Below are 20,762 nucleotides of genomic sequence, written 5' to 3'. Positions count from 1 at the left end.
AGAGAGAGAGAGAGAGAGAGAGAGAGAGAGAGAGAGAGACATCAATGATGAGAGAGAATCATTGATTGGCTGCCTCCTGCCTGCCCCTGATTGGGAATCTAGCCCACAACCCGGTCATGTGCCCTGACTGGGAATCGAACCATGACCTCCTGGTTCACAGGTCAATACTCAACCACTGAGCCACCATGCCCGGGAAGGAAACATGCATTTTTTTTAAAGAAAAAGAAAAAATAGACTAATCACTTAGACTAGATTTTGAAAAAGATGTGACAATTATTTTAAAAAGTAAGAAGAAATGTTTACAGAGATCTGACCTTGGGCCAGGCACAACAGGTGCTTTCTTTTCTTAACTCATCCTCAAAACCCTAGGATCAATGCCATGACTATCTTCCTTTTACCAATGAGGACACTGAGGCACCGGATGGATAAGCAGTTCGTCCAATACTACAAAGGAGGCAATCGCCCAGGCGGGGGTTCAAAGCCAGACCGCCAGACTCCAGCGTGTGTGCTCTTGGCACTGTGAGGCCCCCTGTCATAGCACAATGCGTAACAAGTATTGGTTGAGAGCCTCCTCTCAGCTGGCTGCTGCACTTGACGTGGTACATGTATTAGCTCATTCTTCTTCACGAGAATTCTGCAATGTGGGTCTCATACCCACGGTCGGAAAAGGAAAACCAAGACCACATCCTTGGATGGTGACTGAGTCTGGATGAATGCAAGGCTGCGTTCTTTCCATGATGTGAGCATTCGGGGCGAATTGTTTTGAGAACTGAATCCTGGCAAAGTGTAGATTATATCTTACTTGGTTTCCCAGATCACAGTCTACAGTCTCAACCTAGGGATTTTCCCTCCCCCAAATTCCATTTATTTGAATCAAGGTCAACCTAGTTTTTTCCACATTCATTATTCAAGAAAAAGAAAAAAACAATCTAGGAAGAAATAAAGGAAACTTATAGGATCATCCCTATAGCCAAATTTTATAAAGTACTTTTAAAAGGAGAAAAAAAAAAAGTAAGAGCGATACTTAGAATTCCTTGCTAGAGAGCCATTTAATGGACTCTTTGCCTTGGTCTTAAATGCCTTCATACTTCCTGAAGCTTCATCCTATCACTCCATTCCCTTTCATCGGTTTCCCATATAAATAATTCTTACCTAGGCTCTCGCATGAATGGTGCCCAGTGGATGCAGCAAGCTGCTGTTCTAGAAAGAAAATGACTGAAGCTCAGAAGTGAGGAAAGCTGAGAATTGCAAAGAAAGCAAACTTCCCCCAGCACTCTCCTCCCCTCTGCCTTTCTCACATACCACACACCCAGCTCCATTTCCCTTTCAGAGGAAGAGAAGCAAAGCACATCCAAGGAGTGAAATGGGTTTTTCCTAAGAGTCATAAAACTACAGTCCCTCCGAAAGCATGCAGAAAATGAGCTCCTCTTTTAGGTAAGTGAGGCTCTTAAGCAAATATCAATATCCTGAGTCTTTAATAACTTCCTTGTCATAGGAATAGTGATAGAGACAGCTCATTTATCAGCCATTGCAGAAGCTGACTTGAAGTTGAAAAATGTCTTCAAGGTATAAAAACCTGTACTTAGTTCCAAGGTGTTTCTTCTGAATTATCTTAGTTTTAAAGATAAAAGCAAACAGAGAATGGGTCGATTTTAAGTATTTTTTTCTAAGCAAATAAAGCTTTTCAGTCCTGGCTGGGTAGTTCAGTTGGTTAGAGTATCTATCCTATGCTCCAAGGTTGTGGGTTTGATCCCTGGTGGGGACACATACAAGAAGCAACCAGTGAATGCATAAAATAGGTGGAACAGTAAATTGATGTTTCTCTCAATCTAAAAGCAATAACAAGTTTTTCCTTTTAAATTAATAAATGACCACATTCTAATGATCATTGAGTTTTTTCAATTAGAAAAAAAATAATGTGTATTCCATATTGATATCCTTTTCCTTTTAAAAGTACCCTCTAAAAAGTTACATAGCCTGGCTAGTTTGGCTCACTGGACAGAGCGTCAGCCTGGGGACTGAAGGGTCCCAGGTTCGATTCCGGTCAAGGGCATGTGCCTTGGTTGCGGGCACACCCCCACTGGGGGATGTGCAGGAGGCAGCTGGTCGATGCTTCTCTCTCATCGATGTTTCTAGCTCTCTGTCCCTCTCCCTTCCTCTCTGTAAAAAATCAATAAAATATATATTTTTTAAAAAAGTTACATAAACACATGCCAAAATGGACAAGTTAGAAAAGAAATGAAAAATTCCAGTGTTCATTCCCTCCCCTCCTACCTCGTGTGTATTTTTTGAATGGGATCACTATTCTGCATACAGTTTTGAAATGTGTTCTTTTAACTTGAGAAATATATTCTGAACATTTTTTTTTCAGCACAGTGATACTTGCCGGTCTCATGTGACATATGTTAGGTAAGTGGGGGTAATTTATCAACATGCAATTTATCTATAGGGCTCTTGTCCAAACTGAATGAATTCAGAATTGAGGCATGGCCAAGGGAGATGACAGTGATCAGGTGAGGGAGGGACTTGAGCTTAGCCAGGGTATCTGGTTGGGACCCAGAGGAGGCAGCCAGAAAACCGCAGGAGACAGCCTTTCCAAACTCAAGGAGGCTCAGGACCTGGTGAGCAAGAACCTGGCAGAGATCAGACCACTTACCTGGGCACTTACAAGGGACCAGAACTATTATTCTAAGCACTGGGATTCTGATAAGTGTGATTCTTTTCTGACATTAGTCTGTGGCAAGATCCAGCAGAGGATCCGGAAGGTTAAATAACTTGCCTAAGAACACACAGCTAGTTAGAGATTGCAATTAGGACTTTTTTGTTCCATTTCAAAACCAGAGTCACACTGCATTCTCTCTCCAGTGCTCATTGTCTATGCCCCTCTTCTTTTTTGTACTTGGACATATGATTAAATGCAAATGCATCTCCCAAGGAAGCTTCATAGGTCATGGTGCAAAAGAATCAAGAATTGGGTTCTTCAATGGCTTATATCTTATTAACTGAAAACTTCATGGCTTATGATCTTGAAATGTGTGTGCGTGTGTGCTGTGTGCAGGTGTACACACCCATGAGTCTAGTAATTCTTACACAAACATATATTTGTGCACAAGTGTGTATGTGTATATGAACATACAAGATTACATACCTCACTGATTTTGATAACCATTGTAAACACATTTTTGAAGGCAGGACATTGGATCTGTGACTACTAGATATTATTGAACTTTCTAAAAGCTAGTAAGAAACTAGTTTCTAAAAGCTGAGGACATGAGAAAAGTACAAATGAGTTGTCATTAAAAATATATCATGAGTAAGGCTCTATTTTTGAAATTCAAAATGTAAGCCGAAAGTTCCTCTCTGTGTATTTGAGGTTGACTCTATTTATGAAGGCACAGCGCAACACAACTTTAGAGAATTTTTCTGTTGTTTGAAAGAGCAGCCTGAGAGTATTTTCTCAAGTACTGTCACCACAAAATAATATTTATGGTGAAACTACAAACTAGTATTCGTAAACACTTGGTTGGATCCCTCCCTAAGCATTTTTACTAGTTAGTTTGATTTATAGTACAGCATTATGGCCACACAACACAGAAGTGAAATGTTCAATCACTGGCCTCTGCCTTGTCATGCAATTGGAGGCCACAGTTCCCAGCTGGTTCAATTTCAAGTGTTCTGTAGTTGAGCCTCCAGTCAGAGCCACTATCATTGCATATTTGGATGCTGTAGTAAACACATTCCCTCTAATTTCCTGCTTTTTTCTCTATTCTCCCATTGGTACCCAGTTCTGCCCTCCTGTTTTACTATGTCTGGAAAAATGATCTTACAGTAATGTACTCAAGAAAGTGCTCACTTTGTCTGAGTCAGAGAGAGTCCCCTTTTAAAATTATGACCACACATCTCAAATGGGTACTAAGCGCTGCCCGGCAATCTTCTCACATTTGTTCTGTAAATTCACTTCTACAGGCTCTGAAAAGACCACACTATACTTTCTCTCTCCTTAAAACATCCATTACTCTCTACCCACAAATGCTTTTCACCTCACCCCACTTCATATTAATAGGAGAAGAAAGCGATCAGACAAAGTGTCTCTCAACTTCCCATTATGGATGTACCACCATCTATGTTCATATTCTCTCCCTTCCCTAGCATATAATACAGGGAAGGAGAGTCTATGCTACAAGCAAGGCCAACTCCTCTACAAAAGCAGGGACCTCAGTGTTTTTGTCCCTGTTATAGCCCAATCCCCTAGAACACCATCCCATAGGAGCTTGCTAAATATAGGATGAATGAATGAGTGAATGAACAAATCAATGAATACTTATGAATACAAACGGGTTTCTCTGTCCTAAATGAAGAAGAGAACAGTACAAACACAAAGATTTCTAGGGCAGTATTCCAAATATGTAGCATATAGCTAGATGATCATAAATGAAACAAATGATAAATAAATACATTTGCCCTTTTTGTCCTACCTGACTTTTACATTGTATATAACAATTAATGGTCACATTTATAGAGCACATTCACCTCTAGTCATCACAACAATGACTAAGTTATGTATGATGAAACTGAGGCTCATAGAGATTAATAAGTGAAAGAGCTAGAATTTAAATCCACATCTGTCTGATGTGCAAGTCCATGCTCCCTCCACTCAGCTGGCCATAATTCCCTGGGAGCTTACTGCAGGTCCAAACTCAACTAGTTCCTGAGTCAGTTCTTTGGGGAACAGGACCGCATTCCTTCTACAGTCAGTAAGAACTGGAAACATCATGTGCCCAAATCATCTCAGCCTCACTGTGTCATTCATGAAGTCTAGGTAGCCATGGAGCTAGGCAGAGAGACAAAGGGAACCCCAACTGGGAACTTCATATCCAGTTTCCTGCTTGGAGGATGGATGTTGCTTTCCATATCTCCAGCCATGAACTTTAATCATGACAAAGAAGGCAAGATGTTTTAGGTTCTCAACAGAGACAAATCTTAGTTTTGTGGGGCCTGAATCTTACATAATTTAGAGAGGAAGAGTCTCTAAGAAAAGAGTAAGAAATATCACATATACAAAGTTTGGTATGGAAGTTACTATTTATTTAGACTAGGGATAGAAAGGAGCCCACAGACTTGAGGGACTCTGTAGCTTAAGCTTAATTTACTTCAATGTAATTCTGTCTCTGACCTTGACCTAGTCTTCCTGAGAGACAGGTACATGATGTCGTGAAGGCTGAGGACTCATAATCTCTAAGCTGACAGGATGAAATTGAATCCAGTTAGACAACTCCTAGGTGTATGATCTTATGCAAGTGATTGAAACTTTCAGAGAATGTACTTTCTCATTTGTTAAATCTTCGATTACATAACCAGTATATAAAAATTATTGTCAACATGAATAATGCACATAAAGTACCTGGCATATGATATGCTCAACAGAGTGCTCATTCAGGTATTATTGGTATTTTCGGCATCTGATGCCATCTTCTTGCTCACCCTCTCTGGGACCATCTTACTATATTCATTCATTTAGTGGCTGCCTGAATGCCTGAGCAGCAGGCATTTGGATTTGACCCTGTGTCTTCACCACTGTGGATCACACTTTGGCACAGCACACAGTTTCCTCAGGAGCTTTGTGTCTGCTTGCACACCAGGAACCCCCCACCCTCCACTTTCCTGGGCATCCTATCTAATAAAGATGGAATATACAAATTGACTGTCACTCCACAACAAAAGATGGCGGCACCCACAGCCAATAAGGAGGGAATATGCAAATTGACATGACAAAGATGGTGTGGCTGGGCTGCTTGTGTCGTTGCCACAGCGACAAAGCAGGTGTATAGCCCTGCCCCAGCCACTCAGGGCCTCTGGGCAGCGTGTACACAGGCACCAAGCGGCCGGGGCAGGATGGGACGCCTGCTATGGGGGGGGGCAGGGGCGAGGGGTGGAGGGAGCTACAGGAGGGCAGCAGGGCCAGAGTGAAGGTGGCTCCAGCCAGAGTGAAGGCCCGGATTCCGGGTGATGGAGGGAAGCCGGTGACGGCAGCCAGGGGAAGGCAGGCCTATCCTTGCATGAATCTTCATGCATTGGGCCTCTAGTAAACCAATAAAACTAGAAAATAGCAATGTGAGGGGAAAAGGTTCATAATATATCCTTAACTAAATACAGAGCCAGAATTCCTGTAATTATGGCTAATAAGATTATTCTTACACGGTTTTATTTGGGATACCATAAATATGTAAAATTATTAGCACCTCGCCTAGGATTTATCACTCTACCATAGATGATGTAATCATTATGTATCTAATGCTACCACTTAGTTTTGTCACATCTAATAAGTCAATTAACCTCCCTCGGCCTCAATTTACTCATAAAATGAGGGAGTTAGACTACAGTCTCTATGATTCTTGCTACTTCCAAAAAATGTGTTAGTATAAATATCTTGACTATAAAGTATTATTCTCATCTCAATTTGGAATATATCCAATTTGAATATTTATCTTTGAAGCTAATATGTGGGGAAGGAGAAGTTACTCAAAGGAAAACAATGTGACTTTCTTTTTCGTGAAATTTGCCTTTTGTCTCCACTGTCATCATACTCTCCCTATGGCAGGTGTTCAAAGAATATTATTTGTTTTTTTAAAATGCCGACCCAATAAGGACAATTTAAATTGGTCCTACAGATGCAATGACAGGATCTTGAAGCATCCTGGTAAGAAGATGAAGACTAGACTTGTTCACCCTATAGGACAGGTGCAAAGGCAAATCTAGCTTAACAAAGAGAAATGAATGTATTATCCTGAACATATGCTCAAGATTGGGCATGAGAATTACAGGTAGTTTTTCCAGGCAACAGAGGTCTGACAAAACAGATTCAGAGACATAGAAGCATGGAACAGATTGTTGAATCTCAGAGGGAAGGCAGGTAGGTGGGAAGAAATTAACCCAAGAACTTGTATGTACCTATGCATAACCCATGGACACAGACAACAGTGTGGTGAAGGCCGGGGGTGGGGGCAAGCTAGAAGGAGTCAATGCAGAAAAAAAGGGGGCATATGTAATACTTTCAACAATAAAGTTTAAAAATAAAATAAAATGGGAGAAAAAAAGACAATGAATCAATATCCTGGGAGTTGTCCTGGGCATAACAAAGAAATGTCTAGAAGTAGACCTCATGACAAGATTGTGGTAGGTAGGCAGATACCATGTGAAAACTGATTATCATGGCCTATAAAAAAAGTTGAAATTAAGGACTTATAGAGACTTCCTATCTTAATTTTTCAATGGCTTCCCATTGAAACCATAAACAAAGAATAAAACCCATTCTTTGCAATGGCCCTGCATGCTGTGACCTTGCCAACCTCCACTGCTCCTCCACTACCCTCACTAGCTCACTGCGGTAGGTCCACTGGCCTTCCGGTGTAACTTGGACACAAGAAACACACTTCGTGCCCAAAGCTCTTGTTCTTGGTTGTCCCTATGTCTGGAAGACTCTTGTTCCAGACTTTCCTGTTTTTCACATTCATTTCTTTCAACTATGCTCACTGCGGTAGGTCCACTGGCCTTCCGGTGTAACTTGGACACAAGAAACACACTTCGTGCCCAAAGCTCTTGTGCTGGTTGTCCCTTTGCCTGGAAGACTCTTGTTCCAGACTTTCCTGTTTTCCACATTCATTTCTTTCAACTACTGGCAGAAACATCAGTTCTTCAGACAGGTCTTTTCTTACCATCCATTTATAAACAACACTCCCGTTTCTGCCTCCTTACTAGAATTTATGCTTGTCTCTATTAGATATCAGATTGAATACTCCTTTGTTTATCTTTTTATCTTCCCCAATAGTATACATTCTGCATGGACTTGAGTTGTGCTCATTATTGTGCAAAGAACAATGTGTGGAGCACACTAGAAGTACACATAATTACCAAATGAATGCATGAATTAATTCTACTATAACTATTCTGTCTCCTGTACACTTTTTGTAGCATTTATAGCTGTATCCCCAAATTTAGCAGATCAATCTGCAAGAACAGAAGTTTCTTCTCTGCTTATGGCTGCCTCCCCAGTGTCTAGAACAGTGGCTGGCACATGAGAGTTGCTCAATAAATAATCTTAAATATTGTTCATCATGAAAATAAAAAAGTCCCTGCTCTATAGTTGCAAGAAAGGAAATAAATGATTGTTCTTTGATTATAGTAACAGGTAACACCAGAACCTATTTTAAACCCAACCCAATCAAACAATGACAACTTTCCATGAATAGCAAGCACACTTCGGGAAGCCCCTATACACACCAGAACAGTACATTCTACAAGTACTGCTCTCACTTGCTTAGCAGGCTAAGGATGTCCGACTGCAGCTTAGGTCTGCTCCCTGCTGGTAAGTGGACATCCCCCAAGGGCTCCTGGGCTGCCAGAGGGATGTCTGAATGCCCGCTTGGGCCCGATCCCCCAGGGAGTGGGCCTAAGGCAGCAGGTGGACATCTCCGAGGGGTCCCAGACTGCAAGAGGGCATAGGCCGGGCTGAGGGACCCCCCCAAGTGCACAAATTTTTGTGCACCAGGCCTCTAGTCTTAAATATTGTTCATCATGAAAATAAAAAAAGTCCCTGCTCTATAGTTGCAAGAAAGTAAATGAATGATTGTTCTTTGATTATAGTAACAGGTAACATCAGAACCTATTTTAAACCCAACCCAATCAAACAATGACAACTTTCCATGAATAGTAAGCACACTTCGGGAAGCCCCTATACATACTAGAACAGTACATTCTACAAGTACTGCTCTCACTTGCTTAGCAGGCAAAGAATTCAGCTTTTGGTTTCAGATATTGAGTGGTGGCCTCCTTTCTTTGGAAAAAAAGATGATGGTGCTTGGACATAATGGCAAAATATACAAAGCATTTGTTATATCCTAGACAAATGCTAACTCATGTTACCCAAGGTCATATAGCTAATATATAGTAGAGCTGGCATTTAATTATTATTAAATGTAATTATTATGGTTTCAGAGTCTGTGTTCTCAGCATCTATAGTCTATGGTCTTTGTAAGAAAATGGAAACACACTATTGGTATTGATTTAGTAGCACGGTTCATCTTGATGATGAGCCTCCTGACCTGTGCAAACGCTTTTCAAAGAATTGCCTCTGACAGACTTGGGGTGACTTTCAAGCAGAGGCATCAGGTTAGGCCTCTGTGAAATGGTGCAAGTGGTGAGGTTCGTGAGAGACTTGCCTTCTTGCTTTTAATAATCAGAGTTATGAGCACTTAGAATAGCTGCCCTTGTGATTTATTTATGCATTTATTGGGTACTGAACCTGGGTTTTCCAGAAATTCCTCCACTGGGCTACTGAATGGCTGTCAGGTAGTAATGTCTCTCTATTACTAACTTATTCAGACAAGTCATTGAGATGGAAAACACCACAATTTATGCACAAGTAATCTTTGTAATAGCACCTGTCTCTAAAGATAAAGCTAAGCCAGAAAGCATAAAACTTACCATCACCCAAGTCTTAGAATCCTTAGAGTTTAGAGTGACTGGTCCACTAGCAGAATAACTAAGGAAAGCTAAACATGTTTTGTGGAACTTAGATTATGTTTGAAGTTTATTTTCTGAGTATATTTCATCAGATTTTTTTTCTTCTGCAGAGAAGAGTTCTGTCAAAAACAAAGTCATTTCATCTCTCTGGGGCTCAGTTTACTTCTCTGTAAAATGGTCAATTGGGGGCTGGTAATGTCTAAAGGATGTTCTATTCTACAAAGACTTGATAAATCAGAAATCTAATTATGTTAATTATAGATGTATCTTTTTCTTTTTTCTCCTTCCTCATTTTTTGGGGACTCATTATCATAGCTGTATTTTTATGTAGACCACCTCTACACATAACTAGAAGTAAAACACAACAGTCAAGTTAAAAAAAAACACCAAAACACAACAACGTATATTTTTATAGAGATAGTCTGTAGGAAATGTTTATATTAGACAAGGCTTTTCTCTACTGTGTACACTTTATCCTAATTTTGAATACTTATCTTCTGAATACCATTTGGATCAGTGCCACTATGAAGGTACTAGAACTACTCCAGAGTCCTTCACTTATGTCTGCTTGTGATCTTGAGCAAGTTATTAATCTCTCTGAACCTCCCGTTTATCATCTATAAAATGGAAGTAACACCTCTAGTCGTGCATAGCTGATACGATCATTCCAGGGCATGGCACATGCAACACCCCTTTTACCCCATTGGCCCTATAGTAGATTCTCAACTAAGGTAAGTTCTCCTCTCTTTCTTGTGCTCTGTGTCCTTTCTTGCTTTATACCCCTAAAAAGACTGGAGAAAGTATTTTCTGGTGATGACCATCCTGATTAAGCCTAAAATCCCATTGAGGCTTCTGTTATGCTTTAAATCAAGGCTGGATACTCTTACTCCACAATCCTATTCTAATATTGATCATTGTATTACCTTTGTTCATCCACGCTGTAATTAATCATCCCATGAATCTCAGACCCTTTCACAATTAAGGTCCTTCCTGGATTCAGTGTCTCATCTTTACACGGTAGCATCTTATGTAGATTTTTCTATTTTCTCCAAAATCACCAGCCCTTCTCTGTCCCATCTATTTCTAGCACGTCTACCTGTCATCCAGAAGCAAACCAGATACAAACTGGGTTCAGTCTGAGTCTACTTTCTTCTCAGTTTTTACCCCAGAGCTCAACTAAAGACTATACTTGATTTGTCTCCTTAGCACTGCCTTGGAGGTGGAGAAGGCTCCTGCCACCACCTCTGTGCTCTCCCTCAGTGAGCCCGCTGGTGAGCCCAGCTTCTGGCTGAGTGCACTGACCACCAGGGGGCAGCTCCTGCGGTGAACGTCTGCCCCCTGGTGGTCAGTGCGTGTCATAGCAACTGGTCATTCAGAGGTTTGGTCGATTTGCATATTAGCCTTTTATTATATAGGATGTCAGTGATTGAGAGTGTTTCGCATATAGGATGTGTCCAGAAAGGATTGTAGAAAGAGTTAATGGAAAATTGACCTAAAACTTTCTCCCCTTTACCAAATTATTTTCTACAGCCACTGTGCTGTAAGGTATAGACAATTAAAGTTACAGTAGAGAATACAGAGTCTGATGGCCTGAGTTTGAATTTCAGCTCTATGACTTACTGGTTGAGTAGCTGTGAGCCAAGTTACTTAGCCTGCATAGGTCTAAGTTTTCTCATCTCTAAACTCAGAATGATAGTACCTACTCCAGAGAACCGTAGTGAAGGTTAAATAAGATATTGCTATACTAATACTAATACTGAACTATATTTAACACTTTAATAGACAGTGTAATAATATACTGTGCTTAACACACCTCATATATGGGTAATCTTCAATAAAGCAAGACATTAATATTATTTCTTATTATTTCATTTTATGAATTTAAAAATAAGGATTATAAAGGCCAAGTATAGCCCCAAATCACATGATTATTAAGAGACAAAGCTGTAATGAGAATCTAAGCAAAAATAACTGGATTCTCTGCGTGTAATCTCTGAACATACTAAATCCACTTCTTTCAATAGTCCCTTTGTCCAGTTTTAGGCATTAATGTTCTTGAAAGAAAGGAAATGTTAACTATAGAAAACACTAAATAAATGCAAATCATATATTCTCTTTATTCCATTCCTAGATAATGTAAAAGCTAATATACATACATTTTCTAAGTACCATTAGTATGTCAGTATGAGCATTTATGCTTATTAATATCACCATAATTATTTTTATATTTCTTAAGCATTACAGTTTAGAAAGACTTTCAGATGGTTCAAATACACAGCAGCTTTCACATCCATTGTATTTGGGGAAGTAGGGTTGTGGGAGAATTAAAAGAGAGTCTACTTTATTATTTTCAGTAAAGCTTTTTGAGATCATATAACAGCTCCCTTCCAGTCATCTCCAGTCCCATGGTCCTCATTAAACATCATGGAATAGGCCTGACTGGTGTGGCTCAGTTGACTTGATATCACCCCATGCACCGAGAGGTCATAGGTTAGATTTCCTGTCAGGGCACATGCCCCAGTTGCAGGCTCAATCCCCAGTAGGGGTTGTGCAGGAGGCAGCAGATCTGTTTTTCATTCATTAATGTTTCATTCTCTCTCTCTCTCTCTCTCTCTCTCTCTCTCTCTCTTTCCCTCTTCCTTTCCCTCCATCTGTAAAGTCAATAAAAACATTTCATAAAATAAATGAAAATAAGCATAATGTAATGGACACAGTTCTGTTTTCCAGTTGGCCCAATTTATTTACAGACTCAACACTTCCACACTTATGTCAATGGAACAGGAGAATTAAGAAATTGGGTTCCAAAATCCATCTCCGTGTATATGGATGATACCTTGTTTAGAATGCTCCAGGAAGCTTGCATTATAGTATTATAAGATATCTTCTAAATAAAGTGAGCTAAATAAATACAAAGTAATTGTAATGCATAATGTATAAAGGACTTAGATTATCAGTTGATTTCATCGTGTGTTTTTTATCAAAAGCAAATGCCAATAAAAGTGATTCTTTTTCAAGTCATGGGTATTATTGTACTTTTGTAAATTTTTGCCTTTTACCACGATTAGTAGTAAGGAGAAGGATGGTTCTTTCTTAATTCAGTAACTATTTCAGCATGATTTAAACCATACTTGGATGAAAAGTAGATATTTTTACAGCCCAGTGTTGCATATAGAAATAATGAAATAGCTTTGCTATTAAAATTTTCATTCAATTTTTCCCTGGAATGCGTTAACCAAACACCACTTTCATTTTTATAGCTGGAAAAGCAGCAATTTACTGTTGCGAGGTTTTAGTATTCCAAGCCAGCATAACTCTGAAGCTTCCTACACCCCTCACTAGGCAGAAGGAGCCTGGGAATTCAAAGCACGGGCATCACACATTACCTTCAAAACTTTGCTCAAGTTCAAACTGTTATTTGCATTCATATTGACCTGCTAAGATTACTTTTCTTAAAAAGAAAACAGATTGAAGTTTAACTAAAGTACAACAAAAATAAACACAAAATAAACAACCAAAGAACAAACCACCAAAAACCCAAAACAACTGAACTTTGAAATGTTATTAAACTATAACATGATGTGTTTATCTGTTATTGGAGCCCCATGTAAGTTTTGACAAACTATAGCACAACGATGCCTCAAATAGCAGCCCCAAATGTCAAATCCTAGAGCTGTAGGAAAGGACATTTTTCTATTCTCTTGAAATACAATGAAAATCTTTCTGAGATATGATGAATTATCCCACAATGGGATAGGAGGAGAGATTAGTCCAATAGCTGCACTGCATATCAACTCCAAAATAGGCCATTGATACCTATTTCATAAGAAAGGGTATGTGTTATATAAGTCATCAAGCTTTCATTGTCTGATTTTTCCTAGACTTTTTTTTTTTTAAATGCAAAGTTCCATGGAGATTATCAAGTCCAGTTTTCTCATTGTAGTCTCTAAAGAAGTACAGTGGCTTACTGAGCTTAGAAAGTAAGAGAGTGGCAGAAGGGGGGTAAGAATCTGTACTCCTACTACTGTTTTTATTTTCTCATGTTTAACTCTGCTACTTTTTGTTTAGACATATATGCCATGGATCTGTGTGTAGCATTATGTGTTTATGCAGATCAGACCTAATCTAGAACAAAAGGAACCTGGACATCCAGGACCCCCTTCTCAGTCTTCTGCAAAGATGGGGGTTCAGACCTAGCTGGTTTGGCTCAGTAGATTGAGCATTAGCTCACAGACTGAAGGGTTCCGGGTTCGATTCTGGCCAAGAGCACATACCTCGGTTGCAAACTTTACCCCTGGCCCTGGTGGGGGTGCATGCAGGAGGCAACCAATCAACGTGTCTCTCTCACATCAATGTTTCTCTCTCTCTGTTTTTCCCCTTCCCTTCCACTCTCTCTAAAAATAAATGGAAAAATATCCTTGAGTGAGGATTAATAACCACCACCACAACAATAACAAAAAAAAGCATGGGAGCTCAAAGTACTCAAAGATAAGCAAACAAAAATTCCAGACTTTAAAGCTATTAATTTACTTTGAACTGCATTTGTTCTATACATATTTAGATAATAACTACATTTTGTAAACATAGTGTTGTATATTCGAATGATAACTACACTGCAAAAACAATTTTAAGTTTAGATGCAAAGTGTTTAATTGTTTAGGAAAAAAAATTTCAAAGCCACTCTTATAGGGCTTTAATCTAGGTCCAAATTTTCCTACTTAATAACCAAATTTCTTTACTAGGAAACTTGAGCAGACAAATAAGTAAGGTGGAAGAAATTATTATCCCCAACTTAGGTATGTAAGATGGTGGGGGAGGAAGGGAAGATCTATGGGAAAAGAAATCTGAATAGAATGAGCATCAGAGTTTGTTTTTAAGGAAAGCTTCAGAAAAACTATGAGGCTGCTATTTTGATAGGAAATGTTTATCCTTTTCATTCATTACAATCAGGCTACAACTTATAGTTGTGCGCATTCGCATTTACAGATTCAAACTATGTACAATGAACTACAACAGTTTTGTCTGTCCCTTTGCTTTGAATCCCCAGTAAGCAAAGCACGTGGCCAACTTTAATCTAGTTTTGAAGGTTTTCTGACGGGAGCGTTCACTTTGGAAATGAGTCTTACACAAACTTCAAGACGGAAAGCACTTTGCTCTCTGTCTCTGTCAGCATTTACACATTAAACATAATTTCTCCTTAAATTGATTATCAACATTGCATCCTATAAAGACACTTTCTAAAAACACTGGAAACCAGCTATGCATTGATGTTGAAGTTTCTAAGAGAGAACACGCATTCTCTCCATAGCAGTATTAGTATGACACTGGCCTGGAAATTGCTGATGTGGTAAACTATAAAACACAAGATAGAAACTGTTCATACAAATCAGTACAGTTTGAAGTACAAGTAATAAGAAAAAGAAAAAAAAGAAAACATCATAAAGGTTAGTAGCCTTTAGAGGAGGGAAACCCACGCTCTCATTGGGAGAGTACATATTTTTGCTCCTGAAACAAAACCAATACTAGAATAGGTTTCACCACAAAACCCAGAATAAAAGCCCTCACAGAAGAGTTTAAAGGATGACCACATGGCGGCCATGAAATTAGGTAAATCAACTCCCTCAACGTAGCTGGGGATACTGACTCGACTCCATGTACCTGTCGTCTCAGAAATTAAACCTCAGCGCATTGACACGGGAGGTCCTACTCCCATCTGCCAGGCAAAATGACACTCATGGATCAACAGAGACGCCAAACCAAGTTTCTGGTGTCATGACAATGCATGAGATAACATTTTTAAAGAGCAGTCACCACTTCCAGAATTTATTTTTCCCCTCTTTTTAGAACTACAAATATTTTCATCTAACAGGGCTACCCAAAGCATTCTGCAAAGTTAACACTACTTTAACCAGCCCTGCCTCCCACCACCCCTCCCCACAGTGAGTTACAGAGGTAGGTTCCTGGTAACCTACATCGGAGTGGCACACTTACTATAATTTGCTGTTTGCTATGTGTAAATGCAGTCTTATTCATACCCCATGTGGCAGTCCGCCTCTGCGGGGCTGCATTAGTTGTGGATGTAAAACATTTATAACATATGCATTTGCATTTTTACTCAAGTTTCACATTTAAAGCAGGAAGAACAGCAAAGCATCACCACGCCAAACATCACCTAGGGGTGCGTTTAAAAATTGCTCTGACAACTTCAGAGAAACAATCACTGGCTGTATGCACACGCACTCCCGAGTGTGTTCGGAGCAGTCACAAAGCAAGAATCTCAATTTACTCTGATTTTCCAAGAAGCCTTTAATTCGGGAGCAGATACAGGCAAGCACACATCGTGTGTTTTTAAAGCAAAAGATGATTGTTAAGGAGAATAAGAGAATGAGCCTGTGACAAACATAAACGGCAACACTGGAAACAAAACAATTTGCTATTTGGATTCTATGCTAAGGTCAGTCTCATGAGTTGGGGACTCTGCCCCATAAACTCTCCACGGGGATGTAACGGAAGTAATATTATCAATACGTCTCAAGACAACCTTATACAAAGCTTGTCATTCTTAGCTCCAATCTGAAACCACAGACATTATAATAAATGTATATCCATTTCCATTTGACGAATGCATTTGCATAGCAACAAACAGATGAACCTCACAGCATATCCACGCAAAATGTGCTGGTACAAAAAAAGTGGGGGGAAATAAAATAACCTAACATCAGTATGAATTAAATGCCCTCAATATAAGCAGACACACCAGTTAAAAACCTTTCATTTCCTCAGTTTTGGTTCTAACATTTCAATTTAAAGTGTTGCTTATAGTTTTAACATTCTTTTGCTGTGAAAACATTGAAACTTACAAAAAGTTCATCTTATTCATCGTTTCTACATTGAACAACTTGCCTCTCTTTAGTCCCTCCCGGAGTTACATTTCTCGGATTTCCTTTCAGGCGCCTTAAGAAATTTTTATTGCAAAACAGAAAATTTTTAGAAGTCACTAAAAAGCACTCCCTTACCTTCTAAACCTGCTTCAATCAGCCCAAACTGTTCCAATAATTTAACAAAAAGCACAATGACGATCAGAACTGCTATCATTTCAAGCCCTTCCAAGTTCATGGTCAGCTAGGTCATGGTCCGATAGCAGCCAGTGAGAAGTGCCTGTCTGCCTGGCTTTCTTTGTAAAGCCATTAAACTACATTAAGAGGCTACTGCCAGAGGAATAGGGGAGGAGGAGAGCCGGAGAGCAGAGAGAGAGCAGAGAGAGAGAGAGGGGAGAGAGAGGGGGGAGAGATGAAAGCACCCTACTGGGGACTGAGCCCGCAACCCCGGCATGTGCCCTTGACCGGAATCGAACTCAGGACCCTTCAGTCTGCAGGCCGATGCTCTATCCATGGAGCCAAACCAGCTAGGGCTAGCCTCTCGGGTTTGTTTCAAGATGGCTGGCGTGTCCAAGATCAAGGTCCCAGCAAGGTCGGGTTTCCGATGAGGACTTTTCTCCTGGAATTTTGTCTTCACTTGGAGAGAGAGACAGAGAGAGAGAGAGAGAGAGAGAGAGAGAGAGAGGAGAGAGAGGGGGGGGAGAGAGAGAGAGAGAGAGAGAGAGAGAGAGAGAGAGAGAGAGAGAGAAAAGAGGTGATGAGATGGAGAGGCTGAGAGAAAAGGCGTGAATGAGAGAAAATGCATTCATCCTGTCTACAGTAGCAGAGGCCAGAAGTAGCAGCCGGATAGTCAGCCTGTCGGAATTATTTGCTTGCTGGGGGTTGTCACTCTTACAAAGAGAGACAGCCACGCATGAAGTAACACGCAGATCACCCGAAGACCCGGAGGTCACCAGAAGGTCTCCAGGAAACAGGACGTGTGGCAGTGATGGCTGGGTGGCCCCCGGTCCAGCGAGCCCCTGCCCGTGCTGCTGGTGGCTTTGTTGAGCTGCTCAGTTGCCTTGGAAACGGAAACTAACCAAGGCTGGACTCCTGCTGCAGACAGGGACCAGAGCATGGGTCTTGGAATAAACCTGAAAACGCCGAGGGGCGGAGTATCAGCTTGAATTCAGCTGCTTCAGAAACACTGGTTACTAGTCAGGAAAAGCAAACTGTGTATTTTGTTCCCACTAGGTGAGCAGAGAGAGACATAAATGAGGCTTAAGGGAGTCGTGCATACTGACCTTCTTCTTTTCAACGAGTTACCTTATCCTAGGGCACAGTCATTGCGAACTAATATTCTGGTTTGAAGAGTTACTATCGTACAGTTTCAAAGGACAGGTATAATACACTAATAAGGATTCTTAATATTTGTAAAACTTAGAAGCTTAGGCATTAGTTCATTTCCATTCCATACACCAAAATATGTACTTTCTTTTTATAGTGTGTACCTCCTATGCTTTCAAAAAAAATGTTTGATTTAAGTAAATTTGGAGCCAGAGAAAATTTTTGAAGGAAAAAAAGAATCAAAAACAAAACTTTGTTTGGAGTTTCTGTCTCTATCTTGCACAATCATTCACACCACCACTACCCCCCCCTCATTACTGCCCAAATAGATCAGGCCCACATTAAAATACAGAATTTTAAAAAAAAGTCTTACAAAGCATCTCAGAAAGCCAATTCAAGTGTCTAATTTCATGGATGAGCAAACTGAGGACCAAGAAAGAGGGAGAACGACCAGGCAAAGGCAGTGCAGGCTACAAGGCAGGCATCCCTAATGTCTGCTTGGCTTTTGAGGTAGGGCAGTGTAATGTTTCTGAGTATGACTCCAGAGCTAGGATGCCTGGATTCAGGTCTAGGACTTCTTATGAGCTGTTTGACCTTGGGAAAGTTACTCAACATCTCCATGACTTAATGTCCTCATCGGTAAAAGGGGCATGATAATAGCACTTAGCTCATTGGACTGTTGAGGTAATTGAGTAATACTTTCAGAACAGAATGAGTGCTCACTAATAGCTTTTTTTTTTCTTCACCTGAGGATATGTTTTAAAGAGGGGAAGGAAGAGAGGGAGAGAGAGAAACACTGATGTGAGAGAAAAATTCCATTTTTTGCCTTTGTACCCCAGGGGATTGAAGGGAGAGAGAGAAACACTGATGTGAGAGAAAAAATTCCATTGTTTGCCTTCCATATGTGCCCCAACAGGGGATTAAACCAACAAGATAGGTATGTGCCTTGACCAGGAATCAAACCACAGCCTTTTGGTATATGAGACGACGCTCCAACCAACTAAGCAACCCAGCCAGGTCTAGCTCTCGTGTTTTTACAAGTCTCTCTGGGCTGTATTGATTCCACACAGAGTTACCAGAGTAATTATTCTGAGATGCAGCTCTCATATTGTCATTCCCTTAATCAAAAACTTTTCATGGCTCCCTATTTCCCTACTGAATAAAATCAAAGTCCCTTTCAGCAAGTATCCTAGTTTCTCCATCATCTGACGTCAGCTTGAGGGTTGTGCCTCATCGGCCCTACTTCTGTCCATGCACCCTATCTGACAGCTCAGCTTCCTTTCGACAAACTCATTCCTTAGCTTGTGCATCTCCAGGCACTGTTCAAAGCACTGTATCTACTTGAAAAAGCATTTCCACACCATATCTGCCTCATAAGTTTCTAAAACGTGTTCATGAAACTTCTCTAAGCAGAATTGGAGAAAAAATCTCTCCTTTTTTAAAATAGTAATTTTTTTCTCTTATGATACATTATGTTAAAGCTACTTGGGTACAATTATTCACACTTAAGGATTATATTCTAGAAGGCAGAAAGCATGGCTTCCTTTCTTTTATGTTCCCCACGTGCCTCCATGGAGGGCACATTATACTTCGCAGATCTATGGTATACACACTTGTTGGATAACAAGTCACTGTTAATTAAGTAATTACCACATACCAGATGTTTTACATACATTGCTTTTCCTTTAGGCCTCTCTGAAAGTCAGTATAATTAGGTAAGATTTACAGGGAAACACTAAGCCTCAGAGAGTTTAACAAGTAACCTCAAGTTCCTGCTGCTGGTGAGTGAGTGATGGGATCAAGAATCAAACACCTGTTCAACTCAAAACCCATTCTTCTTCCCATTAATCCACACAGCTTAAATGAAATTAAATCTCCAAACACTGCCATAAATGCTTATCAGTCCAGGGATGAAGTTTATGACCAAAATGATCCTCCCAAACTGCTCTGTGACATTCTAATTAATCCATTAACCCCTGTAACTTTGCAACATGAGAAAATTCCAAACTAGTAGTTAATTAAATTCATGGATCTTCCTGCCCGCTCACTCACAAGATTATTAATGCTTAAATGCACATCAACCTCTGGTCTCCAGAAGGGATTCTTTTCATTTTTCTACTCTAAGGGAGTCCTTGAACTTGCCCCATAAATGAAAGTCAATGATCGGTCCTTCGTATTCACATTTAAAATTGATGTCATAGCAACCAAAGCAAAAATAAACAAGTTGGACTACATCAAACTAAGAAGCTTCTGCTGAGCTAAGGAAACAGTCAACAAATAAAACTGCAGTCTATAGAATGAGATAAAATATTTTCAGATTATACATCTGATTAGAGGTTAATATCCAAAATATATAAGGAAGTCATACAAGTCCATAGCACAAAATCAAGTAACTTGATTTAAAAATGGTCAAAGGTCATGAATAAACTTTTTCCAAGAAGACAGAAAAAGGGCCAACATGTAGATGAAAAGTTGTTCAACATCATTAATCATCAGGGAAATGTAAATCAAAATTACAATGAGATATCACCTCATACCTATTAAAATTGCTACATGACAAAAGATGATTTGACTTTGGGTGGTGGGCACACAATGCAATTATGAAGATCATACATCACAGAATTGTACACTTGAAACCTACTTAATCTTATTAACCAATGTCATCCCAAAAAATTTAATAAAAAAGATAAAAGATAAATGTTGGGGAGAATGTAGATGAGAGGAAACTTTTATGAACTGTCAGTGAGAATCTAAATTAGTGCCACCATTATGGAAAATAGTGTGAAGTTTCCTCAAAAATTTTTAAATAGAATTACCTTATAATTCAGCAAATCCTCTTCTGGGTATATATCCAAAAAGGACATGAAATCAGTACTCCAAAGAGATATGTGCCCTTTTATGTTTATTACATCATTACTCACAATAGTAAAGGTAAGGAAACAACCTGTTGATGGGTAAATGAAGAAACAAACACACACACACACACACACACACACACACACACACACACACACTAGAATATTATTCAGACTTTAAAAAGAA

At 39.8% G+C, this 20,762-nt stretch overlaps 1 protein-coding gene across 4 annotated transcripts in view; it reads right to left on the bottom strand.

Annotated features, from left to right (window-relative positions):
- KCNIP4 (Kv channel interacting protein 4) overlaps positions 1–20,762 on the bottom strand; it is a 968,730-nt gene that overhangs the window by 406,939 nt on the left and 541,029 nt on the right. Inside the window, exon 1 of one of the 4 annotated variants that reach the window (XM_005884864.2) lies at positions 16,533–16,754. The exons of the other annotated variants lie outside the window; for them this stretch is intronic. Within the exon in view, the coding sequence (XP_005884926.1) occupies positions 16,533–16,632 (100 nt within the window). The 5' untranslated portion in view covers positions 16,633–16,754. Of the gene's footprint in view, positions 1–16,532; positions 16,755–20,762 lie in introns of those variants that run through there. 4 annotated transcript variants of the gene reach the window in all.

The sequence above is a fragment of the Myotis brandtii genome, unplaced genomic scaffold (genome assembly GCF_000412655.1).
Source record: "Myotis brandtii unplaced genomic scaffold, ASM41265v1 scaffold869, whole genome shotgun sequence".
NCBI classification, from domain to species: domain Eukaryota; kingdom Metazoa; phylum Chordata; class Mammalia; order Chiroptera; family Vespertilionidae; genus Myotis; species Myotis brandtii.
Note: the sequence above shows the minus strand (reverse complement) of the source record. Positions and strands in the feature narration are given on the sequence as shown.